Raw genomic sequence first — 20,923 nt, forward strand, 5'->3', positions numbered from 1 at the left:
TTGGACCAATGGTGTTTTACTTTAGCAAATTTGACGGATTAAAGATGTTCAAGGATATATTTAAAAGATAAAAATAAACTTGCACTCATAGACAAGGGACAGTTTGGCGAAAAACACGTAAACATGTAGATATGGATGTGGATTTACTTTGTTCGAATTCCTCAACATTAGCTAGAAATCTTACACTCCACCCTTAGTCAGATGGGGAAGAAGAAAACTAGAACCTACAGAACACTTGCCCATTATAGATTTAGAGCGTTATTGGTGATAAGAATCCATATCATTTGTACTGAAAGTTGGATAAGAACGTGAATTGGTTAACCTAAAGATAGTTGCTTGCTTTATGCTGAAGTGGGATGTGTATAAGATTCGTCCTTATTGAAAGCCAAAAGGCAATTTATTATATCACTTTTAACTGATAAAGAAGAAAACTAATGAAACAACTGCCTTAACAAATACTACTGATGGGTTTAAAGTATCTTAGATTTATGTTTTGATGATCTAACAAACTTATTGTCAAGAACCAGATAAAGGACCTGATGCATACTTGGTATATTTATCCATCAATGGACTTAAGCTAATGTGAGTTGTATGACTTCAGATAGAAAAGAACCAACTCAGGAACCTGATCCCTTGGAGCTTCCCTGACAGCAGTACGAAGTCAACTCTACAGTTGAAAAATGATTGTCTACACTGTACATGCTACAGTGCAGAAACAATGCAACAGTCACTTCCCATTGGGAAGGGCTTTTTACCAACCAAGTGTTTACATCATCTAAGTGATGTCATTCAAAGGATATTAACAAGAAGCACTATAACAAAACATGACTTGAACACTTGTGATATTCAAACAAAAGCATTCAAGATCTGATTATCCAGCATTGAAGTCACAAGTGCATCAAGAACAAAGTGCAACACTACTACGGACCAGTTCCATAACAAGTCTTTTGTATGTCCTTAATTGAGTTGTATCTTTGTATTGGTTATTTATTGTAATTCCTACTTTGCTTAGCTAGAAGCTTAAATTAGGAACCTCAAAAACCACAAACCCGTAGAGCTTGTGTCGTGACTAGAGTTAGTCATGAGTTGAAGTCTTTGTAATAGGTGTATTGCAAAGTGGCTTATAATAGGTGTATTGCAAGTTAGTAAGGGATTAAGAGTTTAATTCCTAGGTTGTAATCTAAAGATTGCTCAGTAGTGAAGTTGAAATCCTACCAGTGTAGGTCGTGGTTTTTTATCCCCTTGAGCAGAGATTTTTTCACGTAAAAATCTTTCGTGTCATTTACTTACTGTTAGATTAGCGAGTTCTGTGGGAACTGTTATAGGACCAGGTCTCTATATAGTTTGGTGGACTCATACATTCTATCAATTGGTATCAAAGCGGGTTCTTTCTAAAAGGTTAACACTTAGAGAGGATCCTTACCATGGCTGCTCCACCAAACTTCGAGGAAGGACAATCAACTTACAGGCCCCCAAGATTCAACGGCCAATACTATGGGTGGTGGAAGACTCGAATGCATAACTTCATAATGGCAGAAGACTCCGAGTTATGGGATGTTATTTGTGATGGTCCATATGTCCCAACAAAGAAGGTAGGAGAACCTGCTGTAATGGTGCCGAAAACCAGGAAGGAGTACAATGACGCTGACAGGAAAGCTATAGAGAAGAACTTTAGCGCCAAAAAGATTTTGGTGTGTGGTATAGGACCTGATGAATATAACAGGATTTCAGCATGTCAGTCTACCAAGGAGATATGGGAAGCTTTACAAACGGCACATGAAGGAACTACTCAAGTAAAGCAGTCCAAGATCGATATGCTCACCACTGAGTATGAGCTCTTTAGAATGAAGGATGATGAATCCATTCAAGACATGCATACTCGATTCACTTCCATTATAAATGAGCTACACTCTCTTGGAGAAATCATCCCTAGGAACAAGCTCGTGAGGAAAGTTCTTAGCGTTTTACCCAGCTCCTGGGAAAGTAAGGTGAATGATATCACTGAAGCCAAGGATCTGCAGACATTGACTATCGATGAGCCAGTTGGGAATCTGAAAACCTACGAGATGAAGAGAAAGAAGGAAAATGAAAGAAGAGAACCAAAGAAGGAGAAGAACCTGGTACTCAAAGCTTAAAACAATGATTCGAGTGAGGAGGATAGTGACATGGCATACCTTACCGGAAGGTTTCAGAAAATGGTTCGAAGAAATGGAGGTATACCAAAGAAAAGCAGTTCCAGCAAACCAAAGAATTATGACCTCTATCATAAGTGTGGAAAGCCAGGGCATTTCATCAAGGACTGTCCTCTTCTGAAGCAAGAGCATTTCAAGCACAACTCTGATAAAGCAGCCAAAAGGAACCCGGTTCCTGACAAACGCTTCAAAAGGAAAAGCGTAGCTGACAATGTCGTGAAGCAAGCTCTTGCAGCATGGGGAGACTCCTCCAGTGAATCAGAAGAAGAAAATGATGCAGGTGATAGTTCCATGATGGCAGTTGAAAATGAAGCAAATGAATATGACTCAATATTTGCTTTGATGGCTCAGTCAGATGATGATAAAGATGATGAAAATGATGAGATAAACTTTAGGGATGTTCAGAGGAATCTGAAATCCTACTCTACCAAGAAACTCATATCATTAGATAATATTTTGATTGATGCATATCATAGTCTTGTGAGTGATAAGGATGCCTTGACCATAGAGTTAGGAGATGCTGAGCAGACTAGAGATGACTTGGTGGTTTGTGTAGTTGACCTGAAGGAAAATATAGAAAATCTGAAAAATGAGAAGAAGGTTGTAACATAAAAAATTGCTAGTGTAGAACATGAAAGAGATGATTTAATGGTAGTTGTAGTTGACTTGAAAGAAACCACAGAGAACTTTAGTAAAGAAAAGAATGCCTTAGTAGAGAAAGCTGCCATTACTGAGAAAGAAAGAGATGATCTCTTAGTGGTAATCGTAGACCTAGAGGAAACAATTGAGGGACTTAAAGAAGAATGTAGGCCGGGAAATTCTGAAAAAGAGAAGGAAGTAGATAGTGAGGCACATATTAAACTTGAAAATGAGCTGAATAATGTGAAAACTAGTCTGTGTGCTGAGCTTGAGAAAAATAGGCAGCTTCAAGCAGAATTGGAGAAAGTAAAAAATGATCTTAAGAAATCTCTTAAGTGGACCTGGTCCTCAGATGCTATTACTGCCATGTACTTTAATAATGGTAGAAACAAGTAGGGAATAGGGTTCCAAAGGGAGAAAGTTCCATATAACACTCATAGCAAGTACGTCACTGTACCTGATAACTGGCTTTGTACCTATTGTGGGAACAATGGGCGTTTCAAGGAAAATTTCCAAGCCAGAGTCTAGTCTGTTCAGAAAAATAAAGTTTTTGCTGAAAAAGTAACTACTGGAAGAGGACCAGGTTCCATTTACAAAAAACGCATGTTGCCTGCATGGACTAGAAGAGCTCTCATTCATCCCTTTTCTCATTACAAGGGACCCAAACTTGTTTGGGTTCCTAAATCTAACCCTTGATTTATCTATGCAGGGAACAGTGAAAGGAAGCAGTAAACAATGGATTATGGACAGTGGATACTCTAAGAATATGACTGGGAATACCATGGACTTCCTTTCACTAAAATCCCTGCAAGGAGGGAATGTATCCTTTGGAAATGGGAAAAAGGGGTACATTTTTTGTGTTGGAAAAGTTGGAAAGTCTCTCTCACACTCAATTGAGAACGTGTACTATATAAATTGTCTGAAGTATAGTCTCTTGAGTGTTTCTCAAATCTGTGATAAAGGAAATAAGGTGGAGTTTTTGACAAAGGTGTGCACAGTTACTAATCTGGTAACTGGTGAAGTGGTACTAGTGGCCAAAAGATACAAGAACATCTACGTTGCTGATTTCGAGTCCTTAAAAAATGGTGATATGAGCTGCTTGAAAGCAGTTGATGATGATCTAGAGTTATGGCACAGAAGGCTGAGACATGCAAGCTTCTCTCTTCTCTCTTCGTGGATTGCCAAATTCAAAATTCAAGGAGCACAGAGTGTGTGATGCATGTGCTAGAGGAAAGCATGTGAAATTCTTATTCAAGACAAAGAAAGATGTCAGCACATCAAAGCCACTTGAACTCCTTCATATGGATCTATGGCCCTATGAGAGTGCCAAGCAGAGGAGAAAAAAGATATATTTTTATGATAGTAGATGACTACTCAAGATTCACTTGGACATTATTTCTCAGAACTAAGGATGAGACCTTCGAAATGTTTGTAGCCTTTGTCAAGAAAATCCAAGTGAAGATGGAATCAAAAGTGGCTTGCATCAGATCCGATCATGGAACAGAATTTGACAATGCCAAGTTTGATGAATTCTGCAGTGAAAATGGCATCACCCACAACTTCTCAGCTCCAAGAACTCCACAGCAAAATGAAGTTGTAGAAAGGAAGAACAGAACCCTTGAAGATATGGCTAGAACAATGCTTATTGATAGTGGGATAGCCAAAAGCTTCTGGGCAGAAGCCATAAATATAACCTGCTACTTGGTGAACAGGTGCATATCTTTCCTGAACAAAACTCCCTATGAACTGCTCAATGGAAGGAAGCCCAAGCTGACTCACATAAGAACATTTGGGTGCAAGTGTTATGTTCTCAACAATGGAAAGGATCAACTTGGAAATTTTGACGCCAAAAGTGATGAAGGAATTTTTTTGGGGTATTCCTCTCAAAGCAAAGATTACAAGGCTTACAATAAAAGGACTCAGTGTGTGGAAGAAAGTGTTCATGTAATCTTCAACGAGACACTTCCATCTGGTGAGAAGAGTAACAAGGATGATCAAGACAGTGAGCCACTCCTGGTTCCAGGAGAGATCACCAACATGGCAAATGGAAAGGAAGATATGATGAGTCAAATGAAGCAGACAAATGAAGACAATCCAACCTCTTCCTCTCCAACTCAAGAGGAACCAGGTACACACATCACAATCACTGAAGCTGGAGAAAGAGTAGCTGATGCAATTCAAAGTACCCCACAGGCAGCAAAAAGAGGAATTCAAGGGAACCATATAGGATTACCTAGTTCCTCCACTAATGAGATTCAGGTTCCAAATTGGAAACACAAAAGCTCTCATCCTCTCAATAATATAATAACCCCCTTGATTCTGGAGTCCAAACTAGATCAAAAGCAAGGAATTCACTTGCGTTCTCAGCCTTCCTCTCCCAAATAGAACCCAAAAATATTAATGAAGCCTTAAAGGATGCAGACTGGATCACAACTATGTAGGAGGAGCTGCATCAATTTGAAAGGAACGAAGTATGGCACCTGGTACCTAGACCCTCAGATAGAACCATCATAGGAACCAGGTGGGTATTCAGGAACAAGCTTGATAAGCATGGAAACATTACAAGGAACAAGGCAAGGCTGGTTGTCCAAGGTTACAATCAGGAGGAAGGGATTGATTATAATGAGACTTTCGCTCCAGTTGCTCGTATCGAAGCCATCAGAATTCTCATTGCCTTTGCATCACATATGGAATTCACCTTGTTCCAAATGGATGTCAAAAGTGTATTTCTAAATGGTTTTCTAAAGGAAGAAGTCTATGTTAAGCAACCTCCAGGTTTTGAATTTCATAAACATCCTGAATATGTGTTCAAATTGGACAAGGCATTGTATGGTTTGAAGCAGGCTCCTCGATCTTGGTATGAAAGGTTGTCAAAGTTTCTCTTAGAAAATGGCTTTACAAGAGAAAAAATTGACAACACTCTGTTTCTGAAGAAACGAGGAAGGAACCTGCTCATTGTTCAGGTATATGTTAATGATATTATCTTCGGGGCAACAGCTGACTCACTTTGTGAGGAATTTGCAAAACTTATGGGAAGTGAGTTTGAGATGAGCATGATAGGGGAGCTGAACTTTTTCTTAGGTCTTCAAGTGAAGCAGTCCACGAAGGGAACTTGTATTAGTCAGCAGAAATATATTAAGGAGATTTTGAAGAGGTTTGATATGGAAGCATCAAAGGTGATTGACACCCCTATTGCCACTGCCTCTAATCTAGACATGGATGAATCTGGCTCTCCTGTAAATCAACAATGTATCGAGGCATTATTGGATCACTCCTCTACCTCACTACCAACAGGCCAGATATTGTATTCAGTGTGGGTTTATGTGCAAGGTTTCAATCAAATCCCAAGGAATCTCATCTAAAAGCTGCTAAAAGGATTCTGAGATATCTTAAGGGAACACAGGACCTGGTTCTGTATTACCCTTCAGGTGACAACTTTAATCTTGTTGGTTTTGCTGACGCTGACTATGCAGGTTACCTTGTGGACAAGAATAGCACATCTGGAATGGCTCATTTCCTAGGATCCTGTCTGATTTCATGGGGTACAAGGAAGCAAAATTCAGTAGCTCTCTCAATAGCTGAAGCAGAATATGTTGCTGCAACGTCCTGCTGTGCTCAACTCTTGTGGATCAAACAACAATTGGAGGATTTTGGGGTATACACTGACTGTGTGCCTCTGTTATGTGATAACACCAGCGCACTCAACATGACAAAGAACCCGGTCCAACACAAGAGAACTAAGCACATTGATGTGAGACATCATTTTCTCAGAGACAACGTGGAGAAGGGGCTTATTTGCATGAAGTTATGTAGTACAGAAGACCAAATTGCAGATATCTTCACCAAAGCTCTAAGCAAGAAACATTTTGAGAGAAACAAGATGGCACTAGGGTTAATCAAGCCAAATTGAGAACCTGATTCCCTTCCCTATGGCTATGAAAATTACATTCATGTAAATCTAGCTAAAAGTGTTTTCTGGCCAAGCTTAACTCATTCTATACCATTGTAGGTAGACACGCATGATGATTATAGAAGCTAAAGGAACAATGCATGAGAAGCAAAAGAGAGTTGAAAATCTTTTTAAAAAGACCGGTCAGGAACCTAGTTCTTGTACCACAGGTTAGTAGTACTGTGTTTTTCTCATGCGTATCTCAAAAGAAACAAAATTAACTGCCACGTCATCCACCTTTTCAAACCTTGTATATCACGTCTTTTCTTTCAAATCTTTTCACCTCCCTTTGCAATGGTGCATCTTTCCACAAACCTACCGCCGTTTCAGAACCCGTTTCTCTCTTCCCTCATCATTATCCTTTCCCTCCTTAAAACCCCTTCATTTCTAACCTTGAGCGATCATCCCTCTCTCTCTCCATCCTTCCAGAATCTTCAATCTAACTATCTACCATGGTTGAAGAGCAAGCTACCCTACCCACCTTGGAAGGTAACATCTTCGACTCATCTGCCACCTTTGAAACACCACCAAAAATCCCCTCTTCCACCATTACTGACACCGATATATCCAAACCTGATTCCTTTTCACCTCTTATCTCTCTCACCACTCCATCTGACCCTATTCCTTTATTAAGTGTTGAGGACTCAGAAGCCTCAAAAGTCGACATTATTTTTTTCTGTTGCCTGATACTCTCAAAAACCAGAACAAGGATGAAAAAGAAGGTGAAACTCTACAAGAAAAAGGGATTTTTGAGGAAGATATTGATCAGTACATAAGTTCTCCAGTCTTGGACACTGTTGCTCCCATGGAGTCTCAGGAAAAGGAGGCCGCTGAAAATATATTGGCCATTGCTGCTAAGGGACTGGTGAATGAAGGACCTTCTACCATGCCTAAGTCTCAGAGGGAAGGGACTCCGCTCTTAGGAGAAAAAGGAACAATGGTGCTCTTTGAACCACCTGCACCTGAAGAAGCAACTGGGAACCCTGCTGATGAACCTGATCCCCTCCCTGAGGAAACAAGCCAGGAATCATCTTCCCATGTCAGCTTTGACCCTGCCCCTTCTCCTCACTTTGACGTTGAGTCGTTGGAGTCTATCCCTCCTGTTGTGAGACCTAGTGATGAGGATGATCAGGATGATGTGTTTCTCAGTGCTCGCTTCAAGATTAGAAAGTCTGTGGTCACTCCTGAGCCCCCTTCTAAGAGACCTACCATAAGGTTGCAAAAGAAGGAGGCTTTTGAGTCTACCCTGAAGAAAAGAAGAAGGAGTAGCAAGAAGAAGAAGAAGAAGAGGCTGATGAAGGAAGGGGAAATTGTGTGTGAAAAAAGTATTCCAATAGTAGAGGTGGATGAGGATGCTCACGAGGAACCAAGTTCCCTGGTTGAGAGATCTCAGAAAAAGAAACAATCTGTTGAGAGTGCTTCAAAGGAAGTTGTTGAAAAACCAAGTAAAAGGTCTGTGAAAGGTAGTGTCAAGTCTAAGCAAGTTGTGGAGGAAGAATTTGTGCTTGATGATGATATTCTGGTAAAATCAAGTGGTAAGGGCAAGTCTATTGGCAGGTCTGGCAAAAGGAAGTTGGAAATTGTTGGGGAACCCGGTTCTGCAAAAAAAAGTGAAAAGTGTAAGTGTACTAGGGAAAGAAAGGTTGCGACATCAAAAGGTACTGTGGGGTCGCACTTTTGACCCAGAGATTTCTGAAATGGCGGGTATGAGACAAATTCTTGAGATGGTGAAATTTCAGCAGTGGGGCCATATGTTCAACGAGGATATGGCCAAAGTATATGAGGATGAGGTCAAAAGCTTCTATGACGACCTCTTCACAGTTGAAGATGACCACGTCTGTATTTTAGTGAATGGAGTGGATATGATATTGGATGCTACTGTGTTGGGGGACATTCTCAAGGTTCCATCTGAAGGGTTGTCATCTGTGAGAGGTGCTTGTGGCTCTAATTTTAGACACGCCATTGTGAAAGAAAAGGTTGTCCAGCATGGGGAACGGGTACACAAGAAGGCTCTACTTCCTGTGTACCAACTGTTGTTCGAGTTGGTTAACAAGGTTCTGCTCCCTCGTGCTGAAAGAAGGTCCATTACTTCCAAGTCTGATCTATACTTAATGGAAGCACTAGATGAGTTTCGTTCTATCAACTGGCCTGCCATTATGATTGAACATATACAGAAAGTGGCAGCTTTCAAAGATGGGAACCATGGACTTCCGTATGGCTTTCTTCTCACGCGTGTCTTCAAGTTCTTTGATATACCCTTAGGAAATCCCAAGATGGGGACCAGGAAACAAACATTCTCGAAAACTACACTGGAGGAATGTGAATGTATTGAAACGGTTAGAGGAATGGGAAGCACTTCGACGATCTCACAGCTAATCAACGCTCAGAATAGTGCCACAGAGGAGATCAGAAAGCTTAAGGCAAGGAACGTCATTCTTGAGACTTAGCTTAGTCAGGCTATAGCAGCACCAGGACCCTCCAGTTCATCAAGTGAAGAAGTTGCTCGTCTGTCTAAAGAAAATGCTGAGCTGAGGCAACAGGTAGAGAACCAGAGAGAGAAACTGCTCGCAGAGCAAATGTCCGCAAATGCTCGGATTGACCTTGTTCTCAACACTCTTGTTGCCTCCTCCAAACCTCCCTCCTCTAGTGCCCCCTAAGAAAATCTTCCAGTGACCAATCTCAAGTTTCTATCTTTTGTTTTGATGACTTGTGGTAGTTGTTTTTGTCTTTTTTTGTGATGTGGATGGATTTCACCTGTACTGCTCCCGCTTTCAACAGTCCAAACTTGCCTTTGCTGTAATGGAAAAGGCTTATGTTTTATAAAAATCAATGAAGACTCTTTTGCTGTTAAATGCTTGTCTTTTTCTGCTTCTCTTTTCTATCATGTTGTGTGCACACATGTGGCATAAGTTAGCTAGGCTAGACTTCTTTATGCTGATTGCTTGCTTGTGTATTTTTAATGATGCCAAAAGGGGAAGATAAATTGAAGGATAAATTGAAGCAGGGGGATCTGATTAAGGGAGAAGCATAGAGTCCGGGGGAACTTGTGAAGTTCCTGGTACTTTATCTGGTTTATTGTGCTCTGCAAATGGTTGTCAATTTTTAAAGTTTGTCATCATCAAAAAGGGGAAAATTGATGGGTTTAAATTATCTTAGATTTATGTTTTGATGATCTAACAAACTTATTGTCAAGAACCAGATAAAGGACCTGATGCACACTTGGTATATTTATCCATCAATAGACTTAAGCTAATGTGAGCTGTATGACTTCAGATAGAAAAAAACTAACTCAGGGACCTAATCCCTTGGAGCTTCCCTGACAGCAATACGAAGTCAACTCTACAGTTGGAAAGTGACTGCCTGCACTGTACATGCTACAGTGCAGAAACAGTGCAGCAGTCACTTCCCATTGGGAAGGACTTTTTACCAACCAAGTATTTACATCATCTAAGTGATGTCATTCAAAGGATATTAACAAGAAGCATTACAACAAAACATGACTTGAACACTTGTGATATTCAAACAAAAGCATTCAAGATCTGATTATCCAGCATTGAAGTCACAAGTGCATCAAGAACAAAGTGCAACACTACTACGGACCAGTTCCATAACAAGTCTTTTGTATGTCCTTAGTTGAGTTGTATCTTTGTATTGGTTATTTATTGTAATTCCTACTATGCTTATCTAGAAGCTTAAATTAGGAACCTCAAAAACCACAAACCCGTAGAGCTTGTGTCGTGACTAGAGTTAGTCATGAGTTGAAGTCTTTGTAATAGGTGTATTGCAAAGTGGCTTGTAATAGGTGTATTGCAAGTTAGTGAGGGATTAAGAGTTTAATTCATAGGTTGCAATAGGTTATAATCTAAAAATTGCTCAGTAGTGAAGTTGAAATCCTACCAGTGTAGGTCTTGATTTTTTATCCCCTTGAGCAGGGATTTTTCCACATAAAAATCTCTCCTGTCATTTACTTACTGTTAGATTAGCTAGTTCTGTGGGAACTGTTATAGGACCAGGTCTCTATACAGTTTGGTGGACTCATGCATTCTATCAAATACTATTGTAGATATTCAAAGTATCATTATAGATCCGAATTATAAAAACAACCCAAACAAAGAGAAGCCAACTTCTCACTCCGTCGTTATAAAAGTTGTAGCTAATTCGAAGGCAAAGTCATACTCTTTAAAGGATTAAAAGGCCAAAAACAGGTAAGCAAGCATCATTCAACTATACATACTACTCCCTCCGTTTTAGTTTCAGTTTATGTGAACCTATTTTCATTTTGGTCCGTTTCAAAAAAAATAACCCCTTTCTAAATTTGGTAATAGTTTAGCTTAAACTTGAAATTTTATCTTTAATGAAAAGCTTTTATAATCACACAAATTCTCTGGGGGCCTTTTTGACTTGTTTAGGACCACAAATTTCAAAAGTCTTCATTTTTTCTTAAATTTCGTGTCCAGTCAAACAGGTTCATATAAATTGGAACGGAGAGAGTAATAATAATGCCATGAAAGTATACAAGGTAGTAGGGGAATATTTACCAGCTAAATCATGCATCATGTCCGCCGCTAGACATGTGTCGTAGAAACAAGGTCACTAAATGCAAAATTTTCATTTATAAGCAGCAGCAGGTCTACTCGGTAGCTGCTGTTGCTGAATTTAGTTCCTTTGCCTATTGACAGAATGTTTACCCAGTCAAGATAGAGGCACACTCTTCTTCCGACTTAGTTGATACATTGCTGACAGAATTCCAGCTAGCAACGTAACTAGGCTCACATTCTCAATTTAGCATTTGCCCTGCCAAAACAAATTCAGAAATAAGTGTTATTGTGCAAATCAACTACTAGACTTATAGGAAATTGTGGTGGTCACATACAGGCCAATAAAATATATTCACAAAAAATAACGGTAAACAAAAACATGAAAGCCCCATCAAGAAATAAAATTCATCCAATTTTGAGTACCACTTTTGATGCAATGAGAATTAGAAGATAATAATCTTATGAGGTTTGTAGTGGAAGCATGTTGAAGTTTCAACAACTGCCAAAAAGTTTGGTTTTACAGAACCAGTGAACCACGAGTTTCATTGCTTGCACTCTGACCCCTTAACTTTAGTTTACAAAATTACACTTCTTCTGTTCCAAAAGCAAGCTATTTCTCTCACATATAAGAACAGTAATCCCCTTTTTTCAGATATAAAAGAAATTATCTTTAGCTTCTTTTAGCATATAACTTAACTCTTAGCTAGGAATTGTTTTTAGATTCTCTAAGAACCGCAGACTTGCATTAAAAAAAAAGAACTTGGTCTAACCCAAATTTCACATTTTTTGTTTCTTGGAGAAACAAGTTTGAGGTACGCACCAAACAACGTAGATAATGGAAGATGTAACTGTCCCGATACAAAAAAAGTTTTAACTGCAAAGACCAGACAAAAAAGGGGTTATTATAATGGAAGAGATTTTCAAGTAAAATTAAACAAATGGGGTGAGAAGTTTACTTTCTAGACTTCGTATTTCAGAGGGACTTGGGATTTCAGAGGCTGAAGGTTTCTGGCAGTATCCCCTACATATTAATAAAGAAATTAAAATAAATGGGAGCATTCAATTCAATTCAATGGTGCCAAAGAAGAATACAATTCTGTAGACACTTACCTTACTTGTTGTGTGGGTGCTGCACCAACACGTCCAAGCCCAAGAAAAGCCCTAACACCAGCACCAACAGTAGAAAATTTTCTGCACCAAAAAAAAAAAAGCAAGCAATCATGATATCAAAAGGCTAATAAATCAAAAGAGTGACTAATACTAAGAAGTTATAAGCAAAATTAGGGAAACTAACCCGCGGAAAGCCATAACTCACACACAGCAGTCTTGTCGAACCAAAAAAAAAGCTTTCACAGCATGTCGCAAATAGATTAAAAAAAATTACTAAACTCAAATTGACGCCAGAACTCAAAGCAATCACCATATAACTCAAACTTATCCAAAACTCATCGGAATTCAACTTAACTTTATGGACATGTCCAAAATCATACAAACCTATTGGAATAATTAATATTTGATTCCGAATCCGTTTACCCAAAAGTCAAACATTGATCAACTCTTCCAACTTAAAGCTTCTAAAACGAGAATCACTCTTCCAAATCAATCTTGAACCGCTCGAAAGCCGAAACTAACCATACACGCAAATCATAATACATAATATGAAGCTACTCGAAGTCTCAAACCACCAAATTGAATGCTAAAACTCAAAACGATTGATCATTACTTTAACCTTAGTCCATAAATCTTAAACCCAATTTCTAACATCCGGAATTCCTTTCAAGACCCAAATCTCGCACCTACACACTGTATAAGTCTGAACAAGCTATATCAAGTCATAACCATAACCCAAGATGTAATCACATGATATACCGCATAACTCATATGCTCACAGCAATAATTTCTTACCATAATAGCCTCCCATTCAAGGTCCAATGACCTCATCTCATCAAACACAACTATTCTACGAACATGCCCCACCAATCCAACCTAAAGCCACAAACCGTGCAATCTGTGTACCAATAAGCAACAATCCCAATGTACTCAAACATGAAAAAAAAATCAAATGAGAGATCCGTCTCGTAGACTCAACGTGTACTACCACAAACGCAATGCTATGACCCCATCACACATAGTAGAATCAAGACACGTTAATCTAACACAAAAGATCATATCTTTACATACTCCGATGCAACGCGTGACCCCGTCCAAACACCGGTCCATATAAAATACCTCGAGCCCCAGTGCTCAAAATCAACAACCATAAGCAAGTCAAAAATAACCATAAAGTGCATGACCATAATCATGAAGAAACGGATAACACGATATACCATCAACAGGAAGGACCATAATTATGGCGCAACCAGCCAATCAACACCTCAATAACCATCTCGCTCAAAGAAGAAATGCATCTAGTGTGCGTATAACCAACAAATCACAATCCATTATAGCATAGAAGAGTCACACATAGAACATATCGGAACGCGAACAAGCTCAACTCCAACTAAATGACACACCCCTCAACAATAACAGTGTTGAGTCAATAAATCCGACCCGGTGTAGAATACACATCCTCATTGGCCTACCAATGTGCACCCAAATCGACTCCGGTCATCCACAAATAGATAAATATCCTCCAAAAGCCCTCAATGGCCTAACCATAACACCTACTAATAGATATATGACTTTGCCCATACCTTCACAGCCTGCAACCAAGGAACAATCTGCCTCTGAGACTCCCAGTCTCCAAACCACCAGAATACAAAAGAATCACCAGATCTGATCCCATCTCCACCACTCAAGTGACTGACACATCCTTCATACATAATCATTGTACGATAAATACTTCCATAATTCTTCCGTGCCACATAGAAAAATCCGAACATCAGCAGTCAATCAACCAGACGAGTACTGCAATACCAATGAAGCATCTGTAAGTCAAAACACAACGCGCCCCTTTGAAATGCACAGTCTTCTCGGGGCATACCAGATAGTGCCAGCATTCTTCTGAATACTTGAAACTGTCCATGCCGTCTAGAACTCATGACCTCCCTTTTGAAGCTGAATCGTATACTTGCACATGCAAATCTCAATCTCACATGACACACCGCCTCTATCAGGCCATCATATGAAAACACGAGAACCTCATTGCCAACTCTGAATCACAAGCAAAATACATACTCAAATAGCTAGAAACCTTCCACTTGATCCTATCCAGGAGAAAATTGCAATACACCACAAACTCCCCATGTTATAGAAAATATCCATCCCAAGTCGTGGTAGAAATCATCGAGAACTCTACGAAACCTATTTGCACATAACCAAGCCATCATAACTGAATTACTCTAAGTCAACCAAGTCATGCAGGTCGCCAAACCCAATAGTATTACCACAAAATACTTGTAAAGCCTCATCACATCATAATAACCAAAATAACCGAGCATACCATTACCATATTGATCCAACCCGCTACCAAACTGCCTATTTCCTCTAAGTTTCTTCTGAATTGCCTTCAAGTTAACAATTCTCTTTGCTAGAACACTATGACCCTTAACTCAACGGCCACTACGAGAGATCCTAACAAAAAATCACATTGCTTTAAGGCCCATAAATCATTGTATTCCCATTTAAATACTCAAAATATTACACCCGAGATACCCACTATGAAGAGGCCTTATGTGAATCTAAAATCATTTCATTTACCTTCCTGTAGAATCCATAATACTAACGAAATATCGCGATTCTCGACACCATACAATGCAAATCTCAGATTCTAGCCATATACAAATCCGAATAATTTTCAATTGCCACATATTGAATCCGTTAGAACCCTCTCGATAGTCATCCACTCTGCTCAAATCTCAATTGCACCACCCAAGCGGGCCGAATGACATGTGCCCCATTAACACAATAACACCCAAAGAAGTAATCCACACCTCTAAGCAACCGAGTAAATCCTTTTCTTAGTACATTACATCTATCACGAATGCAACCCTAGACCATTTTTAAGACTCATATATATCCATAAGGTGTAATATATCATGCATCTAGAAATTTCTTACTCAAGTCATTCTCAAAACCAACCTCCACAAGTATGCCTCAAACCGAAACAATACAACACATAACCATGCAATCAAATCAAATCGCCGATGGTGAACTACCCCACTTGGCTCAAAGCCATAGCATAAAACATCCATAACTCACAATACATATTCTCTATTACTGCCATAATCCCGCAGTGAGATTCAACTAAATCCTTCACAAGCTCCTGCAATACAACTCATAAAATACCTCAAATCATCTGTTAAGCCCGCGTTCATCCTCGTGACAGTCGGGTCAACTTTCTCAACCGATCCAAACCCAAATCGCAACACATATAACCCACTAGTAGAAAAGAAACCCTTCACACAACATCATAAGGATCAAACACCTGTAGATTACCCCGCAGATGACAACTCACCTGCTTAGCATCAAACTAACACCTTTCTATACCCTTTCACACCCACAACTACTACGCAATCACTTAATCTTCCTGAGTCTGAACTTATCAACAAGACAAGAAAATCTACTTAGTTCCACAAGTGAAATAACACGAAAGAATCTCTCAAAAACCTTCATAACTCGAGATTGTATGACACATCCACAGAAATGGAGCATCTAATAGTCCTTTTCACATCTCAAGCAAACTCTTCCCGCCACATTCAAACCATCTGAACACATCCCGCAGTCATATCCTACTCATCGTATAGCCATCCAATCACTCACCGAGCCATCAGTCCCACTCATAGGGACACCACTGGACATAGAAGTCCACAAGAACATGCTCACACAACTAAAACTACCGAGCCTAAGCTGCGCTCCAAACCCAGCCTCAAGTCCTTTAGACTGGCTCATCACCAAAACACAGAAGACACATCTCGCGCCTCATCCATGAAATTCCACAGGCCGTCGATGTACAACTGATACCGAGCGCTCACATGCGCATACGAGTGAGTGGACGGAATTTAAAGAGATACGATTCAAGTTGAATCAATGTTGCACGATAAGGAAAGAAAGATGGGAAGTTTATCCTAAATACCCTGTAGCCTCTTGAATATAGGTATGGACGTTATCATACCGATCTGCAAGACTCTACTAGACACTTGCTCATGACTCGTAGAACCTATGAACCTAGAGCTCTAATACCAACTTGTCATGACCCAAAATCAAACTAGTCGTGATGGCGCCTAACCTAACCCGCTAGGTAAGCCAATTAACAATAAACTATAATATAATGATAATGATAAGAGTCAAAAATAAAATAATTGAATTTTATACAACTCCCCAAGGACTGGTAGTACAAATCATGAGCTTTTAAGACTTGAAGTTTACAAAGCTGATATGAAATAAATATATCTGCTCGAAACGTACATAAACAGATTTATAAATCTAAAGCTACCAAGAATAAGACTCAGATATAACTAGAATGGAGGTACATCTTCAATGCCAGCTCCCTCCATACACAACAACAACAGCTCCAAACTGTGCACGCAAGGTGCAGAAGTGTAGTATGAGTACAACCGACCTCATGTACTCAATAAGTAACAAATATAACCTTAGGTTGAAAGTAGTGACGAGCTTGGACAACGGTCAAAGTCCAACACCAATAGAAAAGAACAATTCGTAACGATATAATAAAAGCAGCACAAGTAATAACTCAAATATATGATGCTCAGCTCGTTCACAGTTACAGAAAAATAGACATGATTTTCAGGTATAGCAGTAAAACCCCAAATCTTTCATCGAAATTGCCAAAGTAAGAGTATATCAGAAAACTGTAAAAAAATTTCAAAAACTTTCAACAATAGATAAGATACTCCATTATCAGATAGCATGAGGAAAGTATACCTCTATGCCTACATGTCAATGTGTATGAGAAGTCATAAATGTCACAATACTGTATAGCATGAGGAAATATATCTCTATGCCTACATGCCAAGTATGCATGTCAAATGTATTGCACCACACTGATAAATTCATGTGCTCATGCTCTCGGAGTATTCAACCTCACTCAGCACCTCCCAATCACTCAACACTCTCAACCACTTAGCACCTCCCGATCACTCAACACTTTCAATCACTTAGCACCTCCCGATCACTCAACACTTTCAATCACTCGGCACTCGCACTCATCGGTACTTGCGTTCACTGCTGGTATGTCAGACTCCAGAGGAGCGGATACTACCCAAGCGCTAATATAAGCCAATCATGGTATGCTGCGGCGTACAGCCCAGTCCAATAAATATCACTCACAATCAGGCCCTCAACCTCACTTAGTCATCAATCTCTCCAGTCTCTCAGGCTCACAAATCTCATGCCAATCAACCCAAACAATGATACATGATGTAACAATAAATGATAGTAGAGACTGAGATATGATATGCAAATGTATGAATATGACTGAGTATGAAATTGCAATTTAAACAAATAACTCAACAGTAAAAATGACTTCAGTGGGTCCCAACAGAATAGGCATATAGTCTAAATATGATTTCTAACAAAGATCACAACTCAATTACTCTAGCACGTAGAAATTTCATGGATAAAAACAAGATTTGGTAACTACACAATACCACAGAATCCACAAAGTCATAATTCACACGGTGCACGCCCACACGCCCATCACCTAGCATGTGCGTCACCTCAACACCAAACATATAATACGTATGTTCATGGATTCATCCCTCAACACCAAATTTAGAAGTGTTACTTACCTCGAACAAGCTGAATCCAATATCGAGAAAGCCAAACAATACTCCAAAAATGTCATCACGTGTGTACCGATCTCCGAACGGCTCAAAACTAGCCAAAACAAACTCAAGAACATCAAATAGGAAACAAACACAATCGATAAAGGATGAATCTTTAATCAAAAGTCCAAAGTCAACCAAAAAGTCAAACTCGGACCCGCATCTCAAAATTTGACGTAACTTACAAAATCCGATAACACATTCAATTACGAGTCCAACCATACTAGTTTCACTCAAATCCGACTCCGAATCGAAGTTCAAAACTCAAAAATTTACTTTATAAAAGTTTAGACAAAACCCCCCAAATTTCACTTTCAAATCATCAATCAAATGCCAAAAACAAAGATGGATTCATAAAATATAACCAAAAGCAAGTATAAAAGACTTACCCTAATCCATGTGGTGAAAATCGCCTCCAAAATTGCCCAAAACCGAGCTCCCCAACTCAAAATATGACCAAATGACCAAACTCTCGACGTTATATGCTTCTACCCAGCTGTTCTATCTCGTTTCTTGTGTCAAACGATCCCGAAACTCGCTTTTGATGCCTCCAATGGATTCCTTGAGAAATTCCAGTCCAGTGAGACTTTTGAATCACTCCATTTGTCCTTGTAACGAAGGAGATATGTTGGTTTCAATATTTGAAAATAATGTAGATTTTTAAATACGAATTCAGTGACAATTTCGTAATTAATCTGCAAAATCTTGCAACCCAATTCTTAGTAAAATGATCATAAATTCCTCATACGATGTCAAAAATTGATGATTCCAGTTCCTATGGTTCCAAAATTATGATACGGATATAATGATTTAGTCGAAACACGAAGCGAAGGTCGTTTGCTCAATATGGTAACCTTTATGCTCAAATCAACGTCGAAACTGAAAGCAATCATCATACAACCCAAACTTATCCAAAACTCATCGGAATTTAACCAAACTTTGTGGGCATGTCCAAAATCAAAATACAAACCTATTGGAATAATTAAAACCAGATTCCGAGTCCGTTTACTCAAAAGTCAAATTTTGGTCAACTATTCCAACTTAAAACTTCTAAAACGAGAATCATTCTTCCAAATCAATCTCGAACCGCTCGAAAGACGAAACCAACCATACACGCAAGTCATAATACATAATATGAAGCTACTCAAAATCTCAAACCACAGAATGGAACGTTAAAGCTCAAAACGACCGGTTGGATCATTACAAGTCTTCTCTTTTGTCGTACAATTTTGAAGGACTGTAAAATAGGCTTGGGCATAAAATTTGAAAAATCGAAAAACCGGACCGAACCGAATTAATTCGGTACTTCGGTTTCGATTCTTCGATACTTCGGTATTAATTTGGTATAGAGTTTTCAAAAGTTTGGTACTTTGGTACGGTCCTTAGTATTAAGACATCGGTGCTTCGCTATTTTGGTTAAGCCGAAATACTGATTTCTTTTACTAAATGTTAAATAGCATATGTTAAATATAGTGTTTATCCTAGTTTTAATTAAGCAATGGTTCCCTAATCTTTAGAGATGTGCTAGTATTTATTTTCCCCACTTCTCCTGTTTCGGTGTCATTTGTTTACTTAATGCTAGAGTAATATGCTATTAAGCTTAATTTGCATGTTATCAGCAAGGGAACATGAATCTAATTTGGTTAAAGAAGCCATATTTCTGAAAAGGCATGCATTTTGTAGAATTCCATCACTTGTCATGGAAAATCGGCATTAGCCAGAGCTTATGACCATTGCCATACGTTAGAGCGGAGTGCACAATTTTGAGCTTACAACAGAAGTGAAGAAATCATGTTCCACTATTAGACTCTGTTGCTTGCATCTTTATTGATTCTATGGCATGAAAGTGCCTCTGGATTGTATTAATGAAATATTTGTTTCTCATAGAAGGAAAACTGGATAAAGCCAGAGTTGGAATTAAAAAAAAATAACTTAAGCAATGGGGAATATGTTCCTACCTAAGAAGTTATCGTGCTTTTCCATCCAACTCTTTTTACCCTCTCGTTTTATATATTTTCTCTATTAAATTTTGGTATGTTCTATATATTTTATTGTTCAATGGCTGTAATGATCAAATACTTCTCGTTCCAAAATTTTCAAAAATTTTGGGTGCCTCAATCTTATATGTAAATAAGGCAACTACGGGAAATGCTCTAGTAAAGTTGTACATCACTCTTTAATGCATTATTAGCATTATTGTTGTCGCATTTCTTATTATCTTATAGAAATTTATCATGCAAATTTGTTATGAAAATTGATAAACCGAAATCGTACCAAACCAAACAAGAAATACCGAACTACTTTGGCAGGGTATTTGATATACACAATTGATAAATCAAATACCGAAGTACCGAACCGTAATTCTTAAATACCGAACTGAAGTACCGAACGCCCACCCCTACTGAAAAGTCTGCATTAAATGTTCAATTTCTTCACCTAAGCCCCTCTCCACACAACCAGCCTCGTAGGTCTGACCCGTATTCTCTCCAACTATCAAAGAGACAGCCTGGACAGACCCTTAGAGGAAAGTGAGATCAAAATGGCCATCTCCTCCTTCAAACCCTTTAAAGCTGCTGATCCTGATGGCTTACACCCCTTCTTCTACCAAAAATAGTGGAGCATTATGGGGCAATCAGTGATTGACTTCTGTAGATCATGTTTTGACACCCACTCCATGCATGAAATCATGAATGAGACCCTGCTCTACCTCATCCCCAAGTGCCCCCGGGCTACCATGCTCAAAAACTTCAGTTCTATAGGACTTTGTAATACCATCTATAAGACTATTACAAAGGTCATTGTTAATAGAATTAAACCACT

At 39.0% G+C, this 20,923-nt stretch overlaps 1 protein-coding gene across 5 annotated transcripts in view; it reads right to left on the reverse strand.

Moving 5' to 3' along the window:
• The window catches only part of LOC107794604 (uncharacterized), a 46,686-nt gene that overhangs the window by 22,142 nt on the left and 3,621 nt on the right, over nt 1–20,923 (reverse strand). The window contains exons 2-7 of one of the 5 annotated variants that reach the window (XR_012706493.1): nt 18,493–18,664; nt 18,068–18,155; nt 12,429–12,509; nt 12,275–12,339; nt 12,139–12,192; nt 11,319–11,574 (exon numbers count right to left, since the gene is read on the reverse strand). Coding sequence is in view for 4 of the 5 variants with exons in the window: in XM_075247128.1 (XP_075103229.1) it covers nt 11,558–11,574; nt 12,139–12,192; nt 12,275–12,339; nt 12,429–12,509; nt 18,068–18,123 (273 nt within the window). In the remaining variant the exon portion in view is untranslated. Of the gene's footprint in view, nt 1–11,318; nt 11,575–12,138; nt 12,193–12,274; nt 12,340–12,428; nt 12,510–12,612; nt 14,093–18,067; nt 18,156–18,492; nt 18,665–20,923 lie in introns of those variants that run through there. The other 4 variants (XM_075247128.1, XM_075247129.1, XM_075247130.1 and 1 more) reach the window with 4 other exon arrangements.

The sequence above is a fragment of the Nicotiana tabacum genome, chromosome 24 (genome assembly GCF_000715075.1).
Source record: "Nicotiana tabacum cultivar K326 chromosome 24, ASM71507v2, whole genome shotgun sequence".
Lineage (NCBI taxonomy): Eukaryota > Viridiplantae > Streptophyta > Magnoliopsida > Solanales > Solanaceae > Nicotiana > Nicotiana tabacum.